The 22129-nt window shown below is 42.5% G+C and overlaps 1 protein-coding gene across 1 annotated transcript in view; it reads left to right on the top strand.

Moving 5' to 3' along the window:
• LOC139407049 (laminin subunit alpha-4-like) overlaps positions 1-18188 on the top strand; it is a 30851-nt gene extending 12663 nt beyond the window's left edge. Inside the window, exons 15-40 of the mRNA XM_071150354.1 lie at positions 2310-2458; positions 2793-2934; positions 3035-3128; positions 3242-3358; positions 3494-3679; positions 3801-3937; positions 4269-4433; positions 5180-5325; positions 5664-5826; positions 6039-6172; positions 6327-6498; positions 6679-6810; positions 6934-7076; positions 7241-7370; positions 7484-7621; positions 8708-8841; positions 9019-9174; positions 9591-9744; positions 10211-10404; positions 12841-13030; positions 14742-14897; positions 15404-15563; positions 16225-16355; positions 16443-16536; positions 16674-16793; positions 16996-18188. Of these exons, the coding sequence (XP_071006455.1) occupies positions 2310-2458; positions 2793-2934; positions 3035-3128; positions 3242-3358; positions 3494-3679; positions 3801-3937; positions 4269-4433; positions 5180-5325; positions 5664-5826; positions 6039-6172; positions 6327-6498; positions 6679-6810; positions 6934-7076; positions 7241-7370; positions 7484-7621; positions 8708-8841; positions 9019-9174; positions 9591-9744; positions 10211-10404; positions 12841-13030; positions 14742-14897; positions 15404-15563; positions 16225-16355; positions 16443-16536; positions 16674-16793; positions 16996-17141 (3783 nt within the window). The 3' untranslated portion in view covers positions 17142-18188. The remainder of the gene's footprint in view (positions 1-2309; positions 2459-2792; positions 2935-3034; positions 3129-3241; positions 3359-3493; positions 3680-3800; positions 3938-4268; positions 4434-5179; positions 5326-5663; positions 5827-6038; positions 6173-6326; positions 6499-6678; positions 6811-6933; positions 7077-7240; positions 7371-7483; positions 7622-8707; positions 8842-9018; positions 9175-9590; positions 9745-10210; positions 10405-12840; positions 13031-14741; positions 14898-15403; positions 15564-16224; positions 16356-16442; positions 16537-16673; positions 16794-16995) is intronic.
• The last annotated feature ends 3941 nt before the right edge of the window (positions 18189-22129 follow it).

A 22129-nucleotide genomic window follows, 5' to 3' on the forward strand; every position in this document is an offset into this window, starting at 1 on the left:
GTTTCAGAGGATGCATGGCTCTCGACCTTCGCCTCTCCCGAGTCCGTACGGAAGTTGCAGTGATGGGACAAGACTGTAACTACCAATTGGATATCACAAAATTGGGGGGAAAAAGGGGGTAAATGTTTTTTTAATAAAAATATTTCTAATTTACATAAGTATTCAAACCCCTTAGTCAATACATGTTAGAATCACCTTTGGCAGCAATTACAGCTGTGAGTCTTTCTGGATAAGTCTCTAAGAGCTTTGCACACATGGATTGTACAATATTAGCAAATTATTATTAAAATAATTATTTAAGCTCTTTTAAGTTAGTTGTTAATCATTGCTAGACAGCCATTTTCAAGTCAAAACTGTAACTAGGCTACTCAGGAACATTCAATGTCATCTTGGTAAACAACTCCAGTGTATATTTGGCCTTGTGTTTTAGGTTATTGTCCTGCTGAAAGTTGAAAGGACTCCCAGTATCTGTTGGAAAGCAGACTGAATAAGGTTTTCCTCTAGGATTGCCTGTGCTGTGCTTAACTCTATTCCATTTATTTTTATCCAAAAGAAAACTCCCTAGTCCTTGCCGATGACAAGCATACCCATAATATGATGCAGCTACCACCATGCTTGAAAATATGAAGAGTGGTACTCAGTAATGTGTCGTATTGGTTTTGCCCCAAACATAACACTTTGTATTCAGAACATAAAGATAATTTCGTTGCCAAATCTTTTACAGTTTTACTTTAGTGCCTGATTCAGGATGCATATTTTAGAAAATGTGTATTCTGTACAGGCTTCCTTCTTTTCACACTGTCATTTAGGTAAGTATTGTGGAGTAACTACAATGTTGTTGATCCACCTTCAGTTTTCTCCTATCAAAGCCAGTAAACTCTGTAACAGTTTTAAAGTCAGCATTGCCCTCATGGTGAAACCCCTGAGTGGTTTCCTTCCTCTCCGGCAACTGAGTTTGGAAGGACGCCTGTATCTTTGTAGTGACTGGGTGTATCGATACACCATCCAAAGTGTAATTAATCACTGCTGAAAAGGATATTCAATGTATTTTTTACCCATTACCATTAGGTGCCCTTCTTTGCGAGGCATTGGAAAACCTCCCTGGTCTTTGTGGTTGAATCTGTGTTTGAAATTCACTGCTCAGGTGGGGGATCTTACAGATAATTGTATTTGTGGGTTACAGAGATGAGGTATTCAGAAACCATGTTAAACACTATTATTGCACACAGAGTGAGTCCATGCAACTTATTAGTTTAGTTTAGTTTATTAATTCAACCATTTTAAAAAACAAGCACACATAAAACTTACAAGCCATACATGCACATGAATAAAATCATTGAGGATAACACACAGTAAAGTCTGGGACTTATTTCCATTGTGGTCCTCTTGTATGTGACTTGTTATGCACATTTTTACTCCTGAACATATTTAGGCTTGCCATAACAAAAGGGTTGAATACTTATTGACTAAAGACATTTCAACTTTTCATTTTCTATTAATTTGTCAAAATGTCTCAAAACAGAATTCCACTTTGACATTATGGGGTATCGTGTGTAGGCCAGTGAGACAACATCTAAATGGAATCCCTTTTGAATTCAGGCTTTAACACATCGAAATGTGGAAAAAGTCAAGGGGTGTGAATACTTTCTAAAGGCACTGTATGGCATGACAGGGAGAGTACCACGTATTGTCAATGCACTTTGTATGAATCCATGACAAATCTAACAGACACCCAAAATGATATTAGGGCATTTTTTGAGGTTGCATGAGATCAAAAACGCTGCTGCAAACTCTGACGCCCTCTGATGGCATTTTCTAAACGATTCATGATATTGTATACCTCATAAAGTACATTTCGGTTTCAAAACTATAAGTACTACAAACACATGCTTAGTACTGTTAGAAAGGTAAGAACTTCATTCTTATAACCCACCAACATTTGCCAGACCCTGTACAGGACAAAAAACAATCGCTCAGAGTTTAACAGGTTATACAATTCCCTTTTTGAGGGGATACTTCAGGATTTTCGAAATGAAGCACTTTGTATTCTTCCCCAGAGTCAGATGAACTTGTGGATACCATTGGTATGTCTCTGCGTGAAGAATGTTGCTAACTACCATTAGCGCAATTGCTAACTAGCATTATCATAATGGCTGGGCATTAATGGAAAGCATAGGGCTTCATTGCCAAAATCCCAAGGTATCCCTTTAAGTCAATTGGCTCTCTATTGGTTAAGTCAGTGGTGAAATAGAATCATTGAGACGTAACTTTGTTAGTTAAGTCCTGGAATGGGGTCTGTATCTGTGTAGAACGTGACTGAGTACCACGCTGCGATCGATGGCGCCAGCAAGCTGTTGCAGGAGAAGACTGAGGCGCTGTCCCTGGCAGACAGAGACCTAGTCCAGAGAGCCCAGGACCACGCAAAGGATCTACAGAATCAAGCTACAGAGCTGGAGTAGTGAGTAGTAGTGATGTCATATAGTAATGATCTCATAATGGCATCCCTCTAATGCACATCACATTGTAGAACCAAACAACCAACTGCTAAACACGACTCGATTATCCACTTTATTCCATTATAATGCACACCACATTCAAGAACAAAACTACCACTGAACATTATTCAAAACGGATCAACAATCAATCACACTTTACTTGAAGCACAAATGAGTAGTACAGTAGTAGTATCACAGTTAAAAGCAGGCCAACACTACAGCTATGTTCTTTACCCTTAATGCTTTACAAAGATTCCAACTAGACCTTGACGTTGTTGTACGTTTCTTTCCACCTAGTGATCTGAAAGGCAGCGATGCCAACGGATTCGTGCAGAAGGCTCTGGTTGCAGCCAATGTGTACAACAACATAGTCCAGTACATCGAAGAGGCCAACATCACTGGCCTGACAACACTGGATTTAGCAACAAGAGCTGAGGATGTAGGTTGTCCGAAATGCGCAGCAGTTAGCTACATACAGTATTTAGGCTAATATAGAGTGGTTTTCAATTGATAAGCTAAAACTGTGCTGTCTATGGCAGGCCACCAACGGGATCAACACACAGCTGGGGTTCCTGAAGACCCAGAGTGACAACATCTTCAAGGAATCTATTTCATTGCATTCTGAGCAACTTGGTATGACATTTTTTAGATTGGGCAATGTCTGGTTATTATTATTATTATGGTTATTATTTAGACTAGACTGTACGGGTTCTCCTCGATGATTCATGTGTGAATTGTCTCAACAGAGGTTGAAACTGAGGTTCTGGACAAGATTAAATATATTGAGGAGACCAAGGAGACCATGGATGACAACACCAAAAAACTAGAGGAAGTACTGAAAGACATCAAGGAAATTGAGCCAGGTAAAACACATTCTTGTTCTGGACCATAGCCTATCTAGGGTCTCTGACATGCACATCATTGTATTCACTGCCATTCACTGCTCTCCTCATCTCGGTACTGAATTTGTTGTTCTGAATTCCACTTTGACCTTCCAGGCAGAACCACCAAGCGTCTGGAGCTCACCAAGGAGGTGGCTGAAGGCACCCTGAACCGCTCTGTGGAGGTCCTGCAGACCATCACCCCCATCCACGAGAAGGTGGAGGAGTGGGCCACCAACATGAAGAACCAAGATTACTCTGCTGCAGCCTTTGACCGCGCTGTAGTCTCTGCTGGGAAAGCAGGTACAGTATACTCATCAACACTTCTACAGTATTTCAATCCTCGACAGAGAAGACTAAATGACTAAGCATTACCCTCAAACTAGTAAGTGGTAATCCTCTCCATCCATGGTGGGTTTTTCAGTTGAGAACCTGTCTGAGCTGGTTCCTGAGCTGCTGGACAAGCTGCGTGTTATTGAGATGAAGCCAGTGAACAACGTGACCACCAACATCATGAGGATCAGAGAGCTCATCGCCCAGGCCAGGAGTGTGGCCAAGAAGGTCAATATTATCACCTATCACCACCAATGAAAAGCCCTGTACAGTCTTGTGTTACTATAATCCCAAGTCTTGTTCATAATCGAGTCCTGTATGACACAGATACAGTGCCTTCGGAAAGTATTCAGACCCCTTGACTTTATCCACATTTTGTTAAGTTACAGCCTTATTCTAATATTGTTTTCCTCATCGATATACACACAATACCCCATAATGACATTTCTTTAATCCATTTTAAAATAAGGCTGTAACGTAACAGAATGTGGAAAAAGTCAAGGAGTCTGAATACTTTCCGAAGGCACTGTATATCATGTTTTGTTACACCATACTGTAGGTCCAAGTGTCCATGAAGTTCAACGGTCAGTCGTCGGTTGAAGTGCAGCCCCACATCAATGTGGCGGACCTTAAGACAGTGACCACCATCAGTCTGTTCATCAGGGTGGACCCAGATAAGGACCCTATTGAGGACCGCTTCATCTTCTATCTGGGAGACAGAAACGTGAGAAGGCTGGGGGGAGGGGGGGTTAGGAAATAGGGAGCTGGGCTGGTGCTGGGTTCAGATCTACTTGTCCTGTATAGCCGCCTCCTTTTGTTGTCATGCCACAACCATGGAAGTTGGCCATACAGCATAAACACATCTGGGATCAGGCTTGCATAGACCAGCATATAGCGCAACAGCCCCTGTGATAATGCTGACGTGTTTTTCTATTGTGTGCAAGAAGTGGGTGGGTTGGAGAAGGGGGTTGCAGAATGGCCCAGATCTGCTAATGATAGTTCCCAGACTTGGACCCTGAGGATGGCTTGAGATAAAAGGGCGAGAGCAGCTTGTGTGCAGATGAATGGTTTGTTGTGATCATGTGAGCAGAAGAGGCCTTTGAGACAGTTGCCTTTTTCAAAAGGTTTCCGGGAGACGCCTGCTGTGTGCGCCACTGCCGCCAAAGTCGGGGCTCATTTACATAAATGCCGTTACCCCCCCACCCACAGGAGCTCTCTCTGGGCCTCTCTGTTCTCTTTAATGATGCTGCTTACCCTGGTGATTCTGCCACTGCTGTAAATTATGCAGTGGTGTTTGTGTAAGTCTGCTTGATGCTTAGAAATGGCGCTCTATGACCCTTCGTTGGTTTTATAAAGCAAAGATTAGGAGATTTTCCTGAATAAGATCGCAGGCAGGGATTCAATATTACAATACAGGCACTGTGCTGTATAAAACCTGTCACCTTGGTTTCTCTCCTACATATCATATAGGGTAAGAAGGACTACATGGGTCTGGCCATCAAGAATGACAACCTGGTGTACATCTACAACCTGGGAGGGGAAGATGTTGAAATCCCGCTGGGTTCAAAGCCCGTCAGCCAATGGCCTCCAGTCTTCAACCTCATCAAAGTGGAGAGGTACAGTAGTGTGTTCCCTAAGCAACAGATCCAGTCGCACAGATAGACTGGCATAGCCTGGTAGAAGATCAACGAATGCTTATTAGACAAGACATCTGTCGTGTCTGTCGTCATGCCATACATGTTTCATGAAGGACAAGCGATGACAAAGAACTTGGCTAAAGCACATACAGTACAGATTTGCAACCTTGCTAAAGACCGTCCGTCCATTCCCACAGACAGGACATCTGTCTCGTCTAACCACTCACAGGGATTCATGAGGCTGTTCTGCCCATGCAGTATGTAACGGTGTTGATGGGACTGATTATTCACGCTTATTTGTGTCTTTGTTTTGACAGGCTGGGCAGACATGGAAAAGTGTTCTTGACTGTACCCAGTCAGACGTCCACTGACGAGCAGAAGTTCATTCAAAAGGGCGAAGCCTTTGGCACCGACTCCCTGTTCAACCTGGACCCTGAAGACACTGTCTTCTTCGTGGGTGGCGTCCCCGCTGACGTCAGGGTACGGTATCACTTTCTAACAGGATATGACATCGACCTCTGATCAGAGTTCTGTGGCATTGGCTAATGCGTAGCAGACCATTTCCATCGTACAATGATGTAAACTGTACTTCACTCATGAACCACAGACACAGCAGAATTGAATCAATATTGACTCTCTATTTACTTTTTCCTTCCAAGATAAGATTCTGAATGTTTTGTTTTTCCTTGTAGCTTCCACCTGCACTCAGCCTAGCTCCTTTTGTGGGCTGCATCGAGTTGGCCTCTTTAAATAATGATGTCATCAGTCTGTACAATTTCAAACAGACGCACAAGATGGATGTAGTTGCTTCAACACCTTGTCCCAGGTATGACGTACTGTATCTTGTCTATATACGTTTTCTGTTGGGAACATTAGATATTACCTCTGCCCTTAAAGAGTCCACGTCTCCATCGGAGGCTCCTTCAGGCAAGTCGCTTCATTTCGACTTAACTCTAACATTGTTTTCTTTGCCGTATCAGGTATAAGCTGGCATTCTCGCAGAGTCGTATCGCCAGCTACCTGTTTGACGGAACTGGATATGCCCTCATCAACAACATGGAGAGGAGGGGTAAATTTGGCATCGTCACCCGGTTTGACATTGCTGTTCGGACAGTAGCAAACAACGGCATCCTGTTACTCATGGTCACCGGGGTAAATATAGTGGCGAAAATGTCCCCTTTATTTTTGAACAAGCAACATAGTGTCAGTCAGTGATGCAATGCTATGCCTTGCAATTCTTCAGAGAGCATAGAGAGATTTACCAATACTTTTTCTGCGTCATGTTACTGGGGAAAAATGACTAGAAAAAAACTGTTCAATAATTCATTCCAGGACAAGTTCTTCCTGTTAGAGTTGAAGAATGGCTTCCTACGTCTCATGTACGACTTTGGCTTCAGAGGAGGCCCGATCGTCATGGAGAGTAACTTACCTAAACTACAGATCAATGACGCAAGATACCATGAGGTAAATCTAAATCAGCCCATTGTCTTTCTGTCAGCAGGGGTGTGCCTATTAAGATGTGAATGCAATCAATTTCCTTTCAACAGTAGGCCTAATCCAATCTAAGCTGTGCTGTTCTTTTTATAGGTGTCAGTCATCTATCATTACTCCAAGAAGATCATTCTATTGGTGGACAAGAGTCACGTGAAGTCCATGGAGAATGAAAAAAAAACGTTGCCCTTCTCCGATATCTACATAGGAGGGGCCCCCTCGCTCATTCTCCTCTCCAGGTGAGTCAGTTATCTACTCACACATGTGCACTTCCTCACACCAATCCAAGGACCTTAAGAGGTCTTACTTTGTAAGCATAGTTGACAATTGTAACACAATATTACACTGAGTACAGTTGGATGGCAGGCCCTATGTGACTATGAGCATATTCCCTCTCCCCCAGGCCTGAGCTATCCTCCCTGATGGGGCTGAAGGGCTGTGTGAAGGGCTTCCAGTTCCAGAAGAAAGACTTTAACCTCTTGGAGGAACCAGGCACTATTGGCATCAGCAGCGGTTGTCCTGAGGAGTCCTTTGTATGTACTGTAGTCCATAGCAAATGCTACTAGACAAAGCATTGGTGGTGTATACATAATCAACTGAACTACAATAGTTGACAATGTCCCTATTGTGTCTTGGATTCTAACAGATGTCCCGTAAAGCCTACTTCACTGGAGAGAGCTACCTGGGGTCTGCAGCAAAGATATCTCCCTTCGACGCCTTCGAGGGTGGCCTTAACTTCAGGACACTGCAGCCTACTGGTCTCCTGTTCTACCACATCGAGGGGGTATATTGATTCTTGCCTGAATTTTATTTCTTTTTTTCATAAACTCAACAACAAAAGAAACGTCCTCTCACTGTCAACTGCGTTTATTTTCAGCAAACGTAACGTGTAAATATTTGTATGAACATAAGATTCAACAAATGAGACATAAACGGAACAAGTTCCACAGACATGTGATTGACAGAAATGGAATAATGTGTCCCTGAACAAAGGGGGGGGGGTCAAAATCAAAAGTAACAGTCAGTATCTGGTGTGGCCACCAGCTGCATTAAGTACTGCAATGCATCTCCTCCTCATGGACTGCACCAGATTTGCCAGTTCTTGCTGTGAGATGTCACCCCACTCTTCCACCAAGGTACCTGCAAGTTCCCTGACATTTCTGGGGGGAATGGCCTTAGCCCTCACCCTCCGATCCAACAGGTCCCAGACGTGCTCAATGGGATTGAGATCCGGGCTCTTCGCTGGCCATGGCAGAAAACTGACATTCCTGTCTTGCAGGAAATCATGCACAGAACGAGCAGTATGGCTGGTGGCATTGTCATGCTGGAGGGTCATGTCAGGATGAGCCTGCAGGAAGGGTACCACATGAGGGAGGAGGATGTCTTCCCTGTAACACACAGCGCTGTCTTAGGCCTCTCACAGTACAGACATTGAAATGTATTGCCCTGGCCACATCTGCAGTCCTCATGCCTCCTTGCAGCATGCCTAAGGCATGTTCACGCAGATGAGCAGGGACCCTGGGCATCTTTCTTTTGGTGTTTTTCAGTCAGTAGAAAGGCCTCTTTAGTGTCCTAAGTTTTCATAACTGTGATCTTAATTGCCTACCGTCTGTAAACTGTTAGTGTCTTAATGACCGTTCCACAGGTGCATGTTCATTAATTGTTTATTGTTCATTGAACAAGCATGGGAAACAGGATTTAAACCCTTTACAATAAAGATCTGTGAAGTTATTCGGATTTTTACGAATTATCTTTGAAAGACAGGGTCCTGAAAAGGGGATGTTTCTTTTTTTGCTGAGTTTGTGAGTTCCAAAGGAACTGCAAAGGAAATACAACTGTTGTTCAACTCCAAACTCTATTCCTCCTTCAGTCTGATGAGTTTACCATCGCTCTGGAGAACGGAGCAGTGGTATTGAACTCCAGGGGCACCAGAGTCAAATCACACAAGAAGCAGTACAACGATGGAATGACCCATTTCCTGGTAGCTTCAGCGAATAATGACAAGTAAGAATCCAACGTATCGTTAAAAACATCTCTCTTTATCTGGCAAGTATTTTTTACGGATTGCCTCGCTGTCAAGCCACATACATATTTCTTCATATTTAAAAGTGTGATTTACTAGCAAAATGTATTATAATTGTTCACTGTAACAATTGACCGATAACTATCTTTCTCCATCAGATATGAGCTGGTGGTGGATGACAAAGACAAGCATGAGAAGAAACGTCCGTCCTCCCCCGCCTCAGCCTCCACAGTGAGGAGCTTCTACTTAGGAGGCTCTCCCAGTAGCAGCATCAAGAACTTCACTGGCTGCATCAGCTACGCCTACATCAGCAGGTGACCTGGCCCCTCTCTCACTGTGACAGCACTCAGATCACATTAAAAGCGTAATGCGTTTGACGTCATGGAGTGTAATGGATTGCATCTAATATTAGCAAGTGAACGAGTCCAAGGTTGTACACACCTCTTATCTCCAGAGAACGTTGTTATGATAGCAAGCTCATTGGACATCTGGCTCAGGTCGGTTGGTGAAAACCTTGCTGCCTAGCTGTATCTATGAGAGGAAGAAAGCCAGGCAGAGTTGCTGTTGAGAGCCGAGTGGGAGGACATGGAGTGTGTTTCCATGGAGACAGAGTTGTGTGTGTGTGTGTGTGTGTGAGTATCTCTATGGCTCTTATGTCTTTGGCACTGAGTTGCTAGTCTCTCTCTCTCTCTATCTCTATCTCTATCTCTATCTCTCTCTCTCTCTCTAGACAAGACAGGGACATTGAGCCTGAGGACTTTCAGAAGTACACTGAGAATGTCCAGACCTCCCTGCAGGACTGCCCTGTGGAGCGACCGCCCGCTGCCCTGCTCTCAAAGCACAGCAAAAACTCTGCCAAATCCAACCAGGGCCATACTAGGAAGGTAAAGAAATGAAGATCATTTAAATACATGTCATTGAACCCGAGTTTGGCTTCTAAAAGCTTATGCCTGCCGGATACAAAAGTCATCAGTATTCATTCATAAAAAATGCCTTTTCAAGTCTTAAAAGAGTCTATAAACACTTAAAGATGGAATCCTTAATTGGTGATACTGCCACATCCGTTTGGGATAATACATTAACAAAGAAGTTACCTCAAACAACAAACACCTCGGACATCATTGCACGTGTAATTGAACAGCAGAATATGAACTGCACATTTTTTTATGAACTGCACATTTTTTTCCCCATGCTGCCGGAGGCACCATTCCCCACAATAACAAAGGCGCTGGGGCAAACAGTAGCGCTGCTTCCCCCAATTTCGATCTTTAAAGACGATACTGTATACCGAACAATAGGCATGCATTGACCCACTACCAACAGTCAAGTAACTTCCCTTCTCTCACTAAGGTGGGCAGAGACAAGATCAACCAGCCACAAGGCCTGTTGGGACTGAACAGTGATGACCAGGAGCCAGGAGAGACAGAAGAGACACCATGCTACCTGTCCGCCAGGCCCCATGCCACCCGCCACGCCCACCACTACGGGGGTATCGCCAACAGCAGGCAGGAGTACACTGACATCCCAGAGTCCCTCGCTGAGAGGTAAGGCCAGGAAAGGGAAGAACACCTGGCTTGCATCCCAAATAGCACCCTATTCCCTATAGAGTGTACTACTTTTGACCAGGGCCCATAGATGTGGTAAAGAGGTCAATGGAACTCAACCAAAACAATGGAAATGCCATGGAAACGCCTGGCTTAAAGATGCTGTCTGGGAAAGATCCCCAATCTCCTCATTGCCCCCCAGCAAAATGATCCTACATGTAGGCTAGTGTTTATATGTGTATTTCACACTATGTTGAGGTACAAATCAGAGTACAATACTTTTATGGATGTCAACCCCAACACATGTTCATGTCATCGTCACCAATCAACTGCAGTACAGTTAAAAATGACTTTGACTACCACCACCGATGTATGCTAGCTACTCTATGCTACCAGCTTATATGAACAGGAGTTAGCATTTAGCAGACACATCTCCACCTGAAAAGGGACAACTTTTAAATGTTATGCAGAAACAACCAAAGATATCCATATCAGACTTTATTAACCACATTGTGGGCCTGTTCCAATAAATCAACCATGACGGATTTGACAAATACCCACTTTGTTAGATCAATCCTGCATCCTTCCTCTATCCCCCCCATGGTCTGCATTCCAATGACCTCTTCACCGCACCTATAGGGCTCTGTATAAAGGTAGTACACTGTGAAGGGAATAGGGTGATATTTGGGACACAACCTGGGGGTACAACATAGGTGATAGGACAAGCAGAAGTCAACCAGAGGTCAACCAGAGGTCAATCATGAACCCACTCTACACATGAACTCCACTCTGTTTTCTTGGTCTAAGTACTAGTCACATACACTTTACTCTGGGTCTCTGAGTAATGGTCTGAGTATAGTATAATTAGGCAATAAGGCACAAGGTAGTGTGGTATATGGCCACTATACCACGGCTAAGGGCTGTTCTTAAGCACGACGCAACGCAAAGTCAGCCGTGGTATATTGGCCATATACCATAAACTCCCAAGGTGCCTTATTGCTACCAACGTAATCAAATCAAATCAAATGTATTTATATAGCCCTTCTTACATCAGCTGATATCTCAAAGTGCTGTACATAAACCCAGCCTAAAACCCCAAACAGCAAGCAATGCAGGTGTAGAAGCACAGTGGCTAGGAAAAACTCCCTAGAAAGGCCAAAACCTAGGAAGAAACCTAGAGGGGAACCAGGCTATGTGGGGTGGCCAGTCCTCTTCTGGCTGTGCTGGGTGGAGATTATAACAGAACATGGCCAAGATGTTCAAATGTTCATAAATGACCAGCATGGTCGAATAATAATAAGGCAGAACAGTTGAAGGGTAATGACAACAGTAAAGCGTTTTTTGTGTCACACTCGTGGGTATAGGTCTGTCATAAAACAGGTTGTTTGGATCCTGAATGCTGATTGGTTGATATGCGGGAGTTGTGGGACAACCATGACGTGTTAATGTCATAATCCCCTCTGGGAAAAAAGCCTCTACAGCTTTATTTTCCCATGCTGCTATTTGGTTTGCAACAGTTGGAGGTTGTATAAAACCTACCTGTTGTCACAACCCTGACAATAGCCTTTTTATTCTCTATTTTGGTTAGGTCGGGGTATGACTAGGGTGGGTGATCTAGTGCATTTATTTCTATGTTGGCCTGGTATGGTTCCCAATCAGAGGCAGCGGTTTATCGTTGTCTCTGATTGGGGATCATATTTAGGCAGCCATTTCCCCACTGGTTTTTGTGGGATCTTGTGTGTGTAGTTGCCTGTGAGCACTCCATGACTTCATGTTTCGTTTGCTGTTTTTGTAAGTTTCCTTTATTAAACATGTGGAACCCAAATCACGCTGCACGTTGGTCTGAGTATATTTCCAGTTCGTACGACGATCGTGACACCTGTATGCCTCTACTACCTGTGCAACAATGTTTCATTTTATAAATGCGATCTCTCCCGTGCCTGTAAGCTAGCTAGCTAGCCCATAAATGAACGCAAAACTAATAATGGAAACCGTAAACACTCAGAATCCCATTAATTCATTAACCAGAGCAGTGCGGCCTATGTAGGCCTATTGGATATTTATTAAATAAATATTTATTGAAGTTATTGTCTCATCATCATTGATTATCTGCTAGCTACAAGCCAATGGCTTGTTTAGCATAGCAACGTAGAATGATTCGAATTAACGACTGGGTCAAAACATTAGAAAAGAACTAACGACCAGCACGCTTGGGTAGCAACTTCAGAATGCAAAAATGAATTTACCCATTAAAATCATGTTTTACTGAGAAAGTTATTCATATTTTTCTAAACCGTATTACGGTAACCATTTTATAAAAGCAATAAGGCCCTCAAACCCTTCTTAGGCCTTATTACTTAAATATACCACAGCTTTCTGCCAATCAGCATTCAGGACTCGAACCACCCAGTTTATAATGCACCTTTTACCCCCCAGGTCTCACTTCTCCCTGTCCCTGAAGACCCAGTCCTCGTTCGGCCTCATCTTTTATGCATCAGACGAGGCAGAGGACAACTACATGGCTCTGTTTCTTTCCCATGGGAAGCTGGTGTACACCTTCAACCTGGGTCAACAACAGGTCAAGGTCAAGAGCCCGGAGAAGTACAACGACGGAACATGGCACAATGTAAGTAAATATACACTATCGGTCAAAAGTTTTAGAACACCTACTCATTCAAGGGTTTTTCTACATTTTTACTATTTTCTACATTGTAGAATAATAGTGAAGACATCAAAACTATGAAATAACACATGGAATCATGTAGTAACCAACAAATTGTTAAACAAATCCAAATATATTTTATATTTAAGATTCTTCAAATAGCCACACTTTGCCTTGATGACAGCTTTGCACACTCTTGGCATTCTCTCAACCTGCCTCATGAGGTAGTCAGTCACCTGTAATACATTTCAATTAACAGGTGTGCCTTCTTAAAAGTTCACTTGTGGAATTTCTTTCCTTCTTAATGCGTTTGAGCCAATCAGTTGTGTTGTGAAAAGGTAGGGGGGTATACAGAAGATAGCCCTATTTGGTAAAAGACCAAGTCCATATTATGGCAAGAACAGCTCAAATAAGCAAAAGAGAAACGACAGTCCATCATTACTGTAAGACATGAAGGTCAATCAATATGGAACATTTCAAGAACTTTGTGCAGCCTCAAAAACCATCAAGTGCTATGATGAAACTGGCTCTCATGAGGACCACCACAGGAATGAAAGACTGCAGAGGATAGGTTCATTAGAGTTACCAGCCTCAGAAATTGCAACCCAAATAAATGATTCACAGAGTTTAAGTAACAGACACATCTCAACATCAACTGTTCAGAGGCGACTGTGTGAATCAGGCCTTTGTGGTCTAATTACTGCAAAGAAACCACTACTAAAGGACACCAATAAGAAGGAGAGACTTTCTTGGGCCAAGAAACATGAGCAATGGACATTGGACAAATTTCCACCAGTCTTTTGGTTTGGAGTCCAAACTGGTTCCAACCGCCGTGTCTTTGTGAGACACAGTGTGGGTGAACGGAGGATCTCCGCATGTGTATTTCCCACCGTAAAGCATGGAGGATGAGGTGTCGTAGTGTGGGGTGCTTTGCTGGTGACACTGTCTGTGATTTATTTAGAATTCAAGGCACACTTAACCAGCATGGCTACCACAGCATTCTGCAGCGATACGCCACCCGATCTGGTTTGGGCTTTGTGGTACGTTCATTTATGTTTCAACAGGACAATGACCCAACACACCTCCAGGCTGTGTAAGGGATATTTTACCAAGAAGGAGAGTGATGGAGTGCTGCATCAGATGACCTGGACCCACAGTCCCTGGACCTCAACCAAATTGAGATGGTTTGGGATGAGTCGGACGGGAGAGTGAAAGAAAAGCAGCCACAAGTGCTCAGCATATGTGGGAACTCCTTCAAGACTGTTGGAAAAACATTCCAAGTGAATCTGGTTGAGAGAATGCCAAGCATGTGCAAAGCTGTCATCAAGGCAAAGGGTGGCTATTTAAAAAATCTCATGTTAAATATTTTTTTATTTGTTTAACACTTTTTTGGTTACTACATGATTCCATGTGTTATTTCATAGTTTTGATGTCTTCACTATTATTCTACAATGTATAAAATAGTAAAAAATAAAGAAACCCTTGAATGAGTAGGTGTTCTAAAACTTTTGACCGGTAGTGTATTTATTCCCCATTAACCATATACTAAAAAACTTTTACCTCTGACATCTGTCATACATAAATAGATTGTTCTATGGGATAAGCCACTTGTTTTCAGCAGTGACATAGTTCTACCCGACACTGTAACAGCACTGTCTTGTCTCTCCTCCCGCAGGTTATTTTTATTCGTGATGGGAATCTGGGCCGATTAATCATTGATGGGCTGACACTGCTGGAGGATAGAGCTCAGGGCTCCAACGTCTCCTGGCACGTCAGCAGTACCCTCTATGTGGGAGGGGTGCCACCAGGGAGGGCCCAGCAGAACATACTGGTAAGATACACCCCTTAGTGCCCAGGGCTGCATCCCAAATGGTACCCTATTCCCTATGTAGTGTACTACTTTTCACCAGGGTCAAAAAGTTGTGCACTATATAGGGAATGAGGTGTAATTTGGGACACAGCGCAGGACCTTATATCCTACTGAAGGAAAATGGAGCATAATGTTTTTACAGTGGAAACCTGGAAACATATGAAAACCCTGGCCAAGAATGTATAAGAAGAACTAAAAAGTCAAGATCCTGACCTTTCGATAAAGAACATTATAAGAGATGTCTGGAATGATTTATGGTCCTCTAGTCTTTTCTGGCATATGTTCACACTGGGAGCCATCCAAGTATTGTCACTTCAGACTCCTGTACTCAGACGATACGTTTCCCACAGAAAACAATAAACCATCAATGTGACCCCTCCCTTGGGTCTGTTAGTGGAACATATTACCTACAGATATCTGTACTACCACCCATTTACACTTTCCTGTGCTGTATTTGTCTCCAATAGAGAAACTCTGCGTACAGCTTCACTGGCTGTGTGAAGAACTTCCAGTTGAATGGCCAATGGCTGTCCTCCGTGTCCCAGGCCTTCGGGGTGACGCCGTGCTTCGAGGGACTCTCTGAGCCGGGGACATACTTCTCTGAAGAGGGAGGATATGTCGTCTTGGGTAAGACACAAACACACTTTGCCAAGCCTCTCCATTTAGCTAGGAATTAAGAAAGTAATGGCATATGATTATCCTCAAGGCCCTTCTGGCTTTATACTGTGGCTGAACCCTACCAGATTAATTTGAAGTATGATACCAAAGGAAAAGCTTGTGAAACATTGATTTTCCTGCAATCTTCAGGACATACTCCATCCTATCATTGTACACGGTTCACTTTGGCAGGGTCTGGAGCTGTTTGGAAACAATGTGTCAGTTATATCACACGCCATGTTAGATTTTCTCTGGAAAGCAGACAAAACCCCTGGGCCGCTCACCAATCACCACAGAGACGGGGAAGCAGAGAGGCTCTAGTCAGGATATCGGAATTTGATATGCCCAGTGCAGCTGTGGTGAAAATTTGGCCTGGTGGAAAAGTTGAGGGCGCGGAGGAGAGCTGCAATCTCCAAGGTCTTGGAAGCCAAGCTGCAGCTGTTTGAACGAGTGCAGAGCAATTTCACACCCTACTGTGGCTGGCTAAGTTTCACACGTGCACACGACCCCATTGGGCCGAAGTGCAGTGAAACATTCCAGGTTACAGGCGTTAAAGATGAGGTTCTGAACGGACAGAGGGGCTGGTAGAGCAGACTTTACTTGAATTACTCTTTCTGTCCGTCTCCCTCAGATGACACGTTCAACCTGGGGCGGAAGTTTGAGCTGGTGGTAGAGGTGCGCCCTCGTGTGGCGTCAGGGGTACTACTGCATGTCTACACAGCAGCAGAGGAGTACTTAACGATGTATATTCATCAAGGAGCGGTAAGCGACTAATACAAAGCAATCAGTCGTAATTTGCTAATTTGCTATTAGTAGATCTTCAATGCAAGTATTGTTCTATGCTCACAGGTGGTGGTGCTGGTGAACAATGGGGTCCGTGAGTTCTTCACTCAGGTCACTCCTAGACTGGGTCTGTGTGATGGGAGCTGGCACAGGATCACAGGTAAGAGATCTCTTTATTGCATTGACTGCCCCTGATTTAAACAGTATGGGACCACGGTTCATTTGCAATGATTGGCCCATGTTATGTGCAGTGGCTGACAACAATGTGTTCTGTTGTCCTTTCTGCCTCTGGTTCAGTGATCCGAGATGCCAATGTAATCCAGCTGGATGTGGACTCAGATGTCAACCATGTGGTGGGACCTCTCTACCACAGTACCCAGAATGCCAGGGCCCCTGTGTTCATTGGTGGAGCTCCAGGTCAGTGGCAAAGCCATGCATTTCAAGACGATTGAACTTCACACAAAATAGTTTTTTGCTAGACACTATCTGACATTCCAACTAACAAAACACATCCAAACTGTGAGTACTTTGGTTACAGGGTGAGGCAGCACTATCAACCTTGAGTTTGCAAAATAAAAGGAAATGTGTTTATAATGTTGTTTATTATATATCTTCCTAGAATCTCTTCTCCCAGAGGGCATTGCCACTAGGAGGGCCTACACAGGCTGTATGAGGAACCTGACGGTGAATGAGAGCCAAGTGGCCTTCAGCAAAGCTGCCCTGGTCAGCGGGGCCGTCAGTGTGGGCTCCTGTCCAGCTGCCTGAAGGCCCTGTCATAACGAATACAGCCCAGCTCTCCAGCAACACGACTGACCAAATTCTGCTTCCTAACAAGTTTCCACACTGTCAATAAAGCATGAAAAGTCATTTCCATTGTGTTTTAAATTGTCTATTCTTGTTTGATGTTAACTAGAACAATGTTTGTTTTCATTTGGAAAATAAAATGACCTGGCAACGTAACCAACCCTCCCATATGAATTAGTTTCACATTAGAAAATATCCCCCCAAAAGAGTTGGACTGCAACATGATGTGATTAAAGACCACTGCTCATATTATAGCCAACTTAAGAAGGCTTGTAACTGTATCACCCTATGAAAAGGTATCTTCATTTTCTTAAAGTACAGTACAGTCAAAATGCATTGTTTATATAATATTGTACAACAGCTGATAAAACTAACACTGTAAAAGTGTGAGAACATTTTTTATCAGTGTTATTTCCTGATAGTTGCTGGTTGAAAATACAATCTACACAAGACCTTCTAATCAGCAGGTTTGCATGGGTGGGATTGTCGTTTTTTCATGGTGACATCACCATGCAGTACAGTGATTAATAGACCAATAACAAAGAGAATTCCAAACCTCTCTGCCAATAACAGCTAGTTTCTAGTTTTCCACTCCCAGACAGTACTAGCAAAATTCTTGTTTTTGCTAAAAAAAAGCTATTTTTGCCCATTTTAATGGAAATCTATTACAGTAATGTAGTTCATTGTTACCCAGAAATGATTTGATATATAAAAGGGCTGCATTGGGCCTTTAATCTACATTGGCAGAACTCATAAATCCACACTCCCACTCCAAAGGGATTGGTTTGGGTTTGGTTGATAGGAGCCTAAAGCATAGTTTATATTTTTGTCAGAGAGCTATGATGTACTGTAGGAGTGCAGCCAAGTCCAGTTCCAGACAATGCTTCCACCACCCTATGTTGTCATCTCAATGCTGCCACATCTGTATGTAACAAAATCGTCTTCATTGCTTTGTCACAGTGCAGTTTTTCTACTTTTTTTCTGATTAATAAAATGTATATTCGAAAATCCTTGCTGTTATTGGTTTATTCCCCTCACACACACAGAAAGAGAGAGGTCGGAAAGGAGAAAAAGATGGCATGATTAGGTGTAGATCTTGGAACTGATGGCGGTGAAGGCGAGGAGGATTGGCCTATGGTACAAAATAATGGGAAACGGGGAGAATTGAGAAGGGGCATATCGAGTTGCCAAACCTGAGGAATCCATTTGAGATATCCAATCTGGTGGAAAGAGTGATGGGTAAAGTAAATGCTGGGAGGATTATGAGAAAAGGACAGTTTTTATTTGGTGTACTTCTAAGGATAAGAAAGAGTTTATGTTGTATGGGATTATAATCATGACAGAGCTATGTGAATTTGTATTTTACATTTTTGTAAATAGAGTTCTGTGGTTGCAAGTACCATTCGCAAAATGTGTCATTTAATTTTGCATGCTTGGTATCAGGACGTGTGAAATGTTTAATAACGGCCAAGAAAACTTTTAACTCTACATTTGAATACATTCAATAAGATTTGAAAGCATAATTTATATTCAAAATTACTGCACGTCCATTTACGACTATGAATATTCTGCTGTGAATAAAAAATACACTTGAAGATTTTGAATCTGCGCTCGTTCAGAGTTCTGTCACTGTTGTCACGTTGAAGGAAGTTCTGTTAATTTGCAGGATGAAATTTGCAAGTAAAATAATGATAGAAATAGTTCCACACATGTTATAATCTATCATGCAGAATTGAAGCGTGTAACTTTGGAAGCTCATTCAATAACACAGACTTGGGTGATTTCTGTCCCAGGGGGCTAAACTGTGCAAGTTTTTGTTCAATTTAGACCACAATTAGTTGAATGAGGGGTTAGTGAAGTACTGGAACAAAAACCTATATAGAATTTCCCTTTGTTAGTCTATGCAGGTTCGTCATATGATTTCTAGGCAAGTGGTGGAGATGAATACAACAATACTCTAAGGCAGGCCCCAGTATTCAGTGGTTGTGGCAGCATGCTGCTTTCTAGTGATCTTACTCCCTCTCCACCTAAAATGCAATAACAAAAACATGAATAACAATATGCCTATAAGTCAGTAACTTCGCAAAACTAAACAGTCACACGGAACCTGAACCGGCTGAGCGCGTGCACCGTCGCGCACAAATGTATTTTGTCCCCCCCCACGCCAAACACGATCACGACACGCAGGTTAAAATATCAAAACAATTATAATATCTGAACCAATTATATTAATTTGGGGACAGGTCGAAAAGCCTTAAATATTTATGGCAATTTAGCTAGTTAGCTTGCACTTGCGAACTAATTTGTCCTATTTAGCTAGCTTGCTGTTGCTAGCTAATTTGTCTTGGGATATAAACATTGAGTTGTATTTTACCTGAAATGCACAAGGTCCTCTACTCTACCAATGAATCCACACATAAAACGGTCAACTGAATCATTTCTAGTCATCTCTCTTCCTTCCAGGCATTTTATTCTCTTAACTTTATATTGCAATTGGAAAATTTCAGGAATTTGATGCATTACCACCACTGACCTTGTTCGTCTTTCAGTCATCCACGTGGGTATAACCAATGAGGAGATGGTATGTGGGTACCTGCTTCTATAAACCAATGAGAAGATAGGAGAGGCAGGACTTGCAGCGCGATCTGCGTCAGAAATATAACTGATTTATATTTTAGCCCGTGGCAACGCAGACGCTCATTGGCGTGCACGAGCAGTGTGGGTGCAATAATTGAATAACACAGATTTCAAATTTTATTTTGCAACGCTCGCGCACGCGACGCCAGCGGTGTGGTCAGCCTGTCATGTAAATGTCCACATCAGCCAAATGATACCCAACCAATACAGCCTATTAGTCTATTTGCAGTGAAATTTGGAGGGACATTTTTTTTTGCAACTTTTTCAGTCACCAATTAATAAATAAACAGGCAGTGGAATTAAGTACTTTGACAAAAAGGGTTCAAAAGTCAGCAACAAGTCTTTAAAATAAAGCTATAGTTTTTATTTTCTAGAAAACTAGCTAACATTAGCTACACTGCAGTGATTAAGGTGAGAGTTAGCTAGGTACCTTTCCCCCAGCAGTTTCAATTTAGCTAGCTAACGTAATTTTGCATGGATAGCAGGACAGGAAAATGGTCAAATTCACACGCTTATCAAGAGAACATCCCTGGTTATCCCTATTGCCTCTGATCTTGCGGACTCACAAACACAAATAATTAATTTCTAAATTATTTCTGAGTGTTGGAGTGTGCCTCTAGCTATCCGTAAATTTTAAAAACAAAAAAATTGTGCCATCTGGTTTGGTTAATATAAGGAATTTGAAATGGTTTATACTTTTGATACATAAGTACAGTTGAAGTTGGAAGTTTACATACACCCTAGCCAAATACATTTAAACTCAGTTTTTCACAATCCCTGACATTTAATCCCTTTTTAAAAAACAGTTTTAGGTCAGTTAGGATCATCACTTTATTTTAAGAATGTGAAATGTCAGAATAATAGTAGAGCGAATTATTTATTTCCACTTTTATTTCTTTCATCATATTCCTAGTGGGTCAGAAGTTTACATACACTCAATTAATATTTGGTAGCATTGCCTTTAAATTGTTTAACTTGGGTTAAATGTTTCGGGTAGCCTTCCACAAGCTTCCCACAATAAGTTGCGTGAATTTTGGCCCATTCCTCCTGACAGAGCTGGTGTAACTGAGTCAGGTTTGTAGACCTCCTTGCTCGCACATGCTTTTTCAGTTCTGCCAACACATTTTCTATAGGATTGAGGTCAGGGCTTTGTGATGGCCACTCCAATACCTTGACTTTGTTGTCCTTAAAAGCCAGCTTGCAAACAAGCTTTAACTTTAGCTTTAACTGAAGTGTTGAGATGTTGTTTCAATATATCCACATCATTTTCCTCCCTCATGATGCCATCTATTTTCTGAAGTGCACCAGTCCCTCCTGCAGCAAAGCAACCCCACAACATGATGCTGCCACCCCCGTGCTTCCCGGTCGGGATGGTGTTCTTCGGCTTGCAAGCCTCCCCCTTTTTCCTCCAAACACAACGATGGTTATTATGGCCAGACAGTTCAATTTTTGTTTCATCAGACCAGAGGACATTTCTCCAAAAAGTACAATCTTTGTCCTTATGTGCAGTTGCAAAACGTAGTCTGGCTTTTTTATGGTGGTTTTGGAGCAGTGGCTTCTTCCTTGCTGAGTGGCGTTTCAGGTTATGTCGATATAGGACTCATTTTACTGTGGATATAGATACTTTTGTACCTGTTTCCTCCAGCATCTTCACAAGGTCCTTTGCTGTTGTTCTGGGATTGATTTATACTTTTCGCACCAAAGTACGTTCATCTCTCGGAGACCGAACGCATCTCCTTCCTAAGCGGTATGACGGCTGCGTGGTCCCATGGTGTTTATACTTGCGTACTATTGTTTGTACAGATGAACATGGTACCTTCAGGCGTTTGGAAATTGCTCCCAAGGATGATCCAGACTTGTGGAGGTCTACACATTTTTTTCTGCGGTCTTGGTTGATTTCTTTTGATTTTCCCATGATGTCAAGCAACGAGGCACTGAGTTTGAAGGTAGGTCTTGAAATACGTCCACAGGTACACCTCCAATTGACTCAAATTATGTCAGAAGCTTCAAAAGCCATGAAATGTTCTGGAATTTTCCAAGCTCTTTAAAGGCACAGTCAACTTATTGTATGTAAACTTCTGACCCACTGGAATTGTGATACAGTAAATTATAAGTGAAATAATCTGTCTGTAAACAATTGTTGGAAAAATTACTTGTGTCATGCACGAAGTAGATGTCCTAACCGACTTGCCAAAACTATAGTTTGTTAACGAGAAATTTGTGGAGTGGTTGAAAACCAGTTTTAATGACTCCAACCTAAGTGAATCTAAACCTCCTACTTCAACTGTATATTTAAAACCAAATACTTTTAG

Source organism: Oncorhynchus clarkii, chromosome 4 (assembly GCF_045791955.1).
Source record: "Oncorhynchus clarkii lewisi isolate Uvic-CL-2024 chromosome 4, UVic_Ocla_1.0, whole genome shotgun sequence".
NCBI lineage: Eukaryota > Metazoa > Chordata > Actinopteri > Salmoniformes > Salmonidae > Oncorhynchus > Oncorhynchus clarkii.